This window comes from Solanum pennellii, chromosome 3 (assembly GCF_001406875.1).
Source record: "Solanum pennellii chromosome 3, SPENNV200".
Taxonomy (NCBI): Eukaryota; Viridiplantae; Streptophyta; class Magnoliopsida; order Solanales; family Solanaceae; genus Solanum; species Solanum pennellii.
In genome coordinates, this window is record NC_028639.1 from 41,507,994 (window position 1) to 41,510,314 (window position 2,321).

The window sequence follows — 2,321 nt, forward strand, 5'->3', positions numbered from 1 at the left end:
TGCAACCTTCTGGAAAACGCCTATTGCGAAAGTATGATTTGAATGTACCCATTTCTCTTTCAGTGGAATACATCCATCGATTTTGCACTGGGCCACCTAATCTCACTTCATTCACCAAATGAATAGGCAAATGAATCATGATATCAAAAAATGAAGGAGGAAAAATTCGCTCCAACTGATTTACTGTTTCTATGATCTCTACTTCTAAGCAATCATGTTCCTCCAATGTGATTTCTTTTTGGCACAAACGATGGAAGAAGGAACTTAGACGAATCAAAGGAATAGCCACATGATCAGGAAGAATGCATTTAATTGGTATTGGAAGCAAGTAATGTAACATGAAATGAGCATCATGGGTTTTATAATTAGACACCTTTCTTTAATCCAAGTGCACACACCTAGATATATTGGAGGCAATACCATCAGGTAGCTTGACTGTCTTTAAAACTCAACAAAAGATGGATTTCTCTCCATTTGTCATTGAGAAGCACGCCTTTGTAAACATTGTTCTCTTACTATCTTCTGTATCTTGTGGATGAAGGTTCTTCCATACCCATATCTTTCAAATCATACAGTGCTTTTGCATGATCCTTTGTTTTTCCTGAAATATCCAAAAGAGTTCCAAGTATGCTATCAACTATGTTCTTCTCTATGGGCGTTACATCAAGGTTGTGATGTAACAAGTTGTGCTGCCAGTAAGGTAATTCAAAAAAAATTGACCTTTTTTTCCATGGGCCATCATTTGATCTCTTTTTCTTCTTCCCAAACACATTTTCAAAATCACGTAAGCTATTAAGAACATCAATTCCCTTTAAAGGAGCTGGAGGAGGCCTAAATTCAATTTTTCCATTGAATGATCTTTTGTTTGATCTCCATGGATGATCCATCGGTAGAAAAACACGATGATCCATATAGCACATTTTCGGACTATGTTTAAGATAGCGAGAATTAGTGCCATAGTTACAACAAGGGCAAGCAAACTTTCCTTTAGTACTCCAACAAGATAACATAGCATATGCAGGAAAATCACTTATTGTCCACATAAGAGCTGCCCGCATTTGAAAAGTTTCATTTCTGGAGGCATCATATGTTTCAACCCCAGAAACCCATAATAATTTTAACTCATCTATCAATGGTTGTAAGTAAATATCAATGTCATTTCCAGGTGATCGCGGTCCAGGTATAAGTAAAGAAAGTATGGAATATTCAGATTTCATGCACATCCAAGGCGGCAGATTATAAATCATCAACATAACTGGCCATGTGCTATGTGATATACTCATGGTTCGAAATGGATTGAATCCATCACTTGACAAGCCAAGTCTCACATTGCGACAATCTTGTGCGAAATCTTGATTCACCCTATCAAAGTCTTTCCATGCTAGACCATCAGCGGGATGCCTTAACTTTCCATCTTTAGAACGTTCCTCTTCATGCCACCTCAAAGAATCTGCCGTCTTTGAGCACATAATAGCCTTTTGAGTCTAGGAATTAATGGAAAGTGTCTCAAAGTCTTTGCAGAAACTCGATGTTGTTTTTTTGAAGACTCAAGCTCACTATAAACATTAGGAGCTTGAATATATCGTGAAGCTCCACAAGTATGACAAAATTCATCATCCTTATGATCATTCCTGAACAACATGCAATCATTTGGACATGCATCAATTTATCATAATCCAGACCAAGATTGTTAACCACAGACTTGGCTTTATTGTAAGACTGAGGAATGTTCAACTCGGGCATCGCCTCTTTTAATAACTCTAGAAGAGAAGTGAATGATTAATTGCTCCATCCATGTAAACACTTCAAAAAATATAAGCGAAGTGTGAATGATAATTTAGAGAAACCTATACAACCAGAATATAATTGTTGGTTTGCCTCTTCAAGTAAGCTATAGAACTTCTTGGCATCTTCATTTGGACCATCATAAACTCCTCCAGCCTGTGCAACATCTCTAAATTGATCATTCAACAACCCATCAATATCATCACACGAGTAATCCATATCATCATCAACATTCAACTTGATATCCCATTCCCCGTGATTGATCCATCTAGTATAGCCTTTAACGAATCCATGGCATATTAGATGATCATACACTACATTCCTTCGGTTCCAAAGAATATTACGACATTTCGCACATGGACACTGAATTTTCTCTCCATGAGGATCTCCATAAGAGTAAGCAAAATGTAGAAATGATTCAATGCCATCAATATACTCTTTGCTATACCTTGAAAAATTCATCCAATCCTTGGATGGGATATGTGAACTCCTAGAAGAATATATCAATATTTAGTCTTTCAGCAATAATCATTAAC

General features: G+C 36.8%; 1 protein-coding gene across 1 annotated transcript; it reads right to left on the reverse strand.

Moving 5' to 3' along the window:
- Positions 1–515: 515 nt before the first annotated feature.
- On the reverse strand, positions 516–2,247 carry LOC107013359. The gene is made up of 3 exons (XM_015213288.1): positions 1,879–2,247; positions 1,280–1,484; positions 516–1,126 (listed from the first exon to the last, which is right to left on the reverse strand). Exons 1-3 carry the CDS (start codon positions 2,245–2,247, stop codon positions 516–518), a joined length of 1,185 nt encoding a protein of 394 aa, XP_015068774.1.
- Positions 2,248–2,321: the final 74 nt, after the last annotated feature.

Excerpts from the sequence above, each read along its gene's own strand:
- LOC107013359 (XM_015213288.1), bottom strand. The coding sequence starts at position 2,247 with ATGAATTTTTCAAGGTATAGCAAAGAGTATATTGATGGCATTGAATCA. Across the intron at positions 1,485-1,878 it reads TCTATAGCTTACTTGAAGAG|ACTCAAAAGGCTATTATGTG; the intron begins GCAAACCAACAA and ends ATTAATTCCTAG. Across the intron at positions 1,127-1,279 it reads CAATCCATTTCGAACCATGA|ATGAGTTAAAATTATTATGG; the intron begins GTATATCACATA and ends AACCATTGATAG.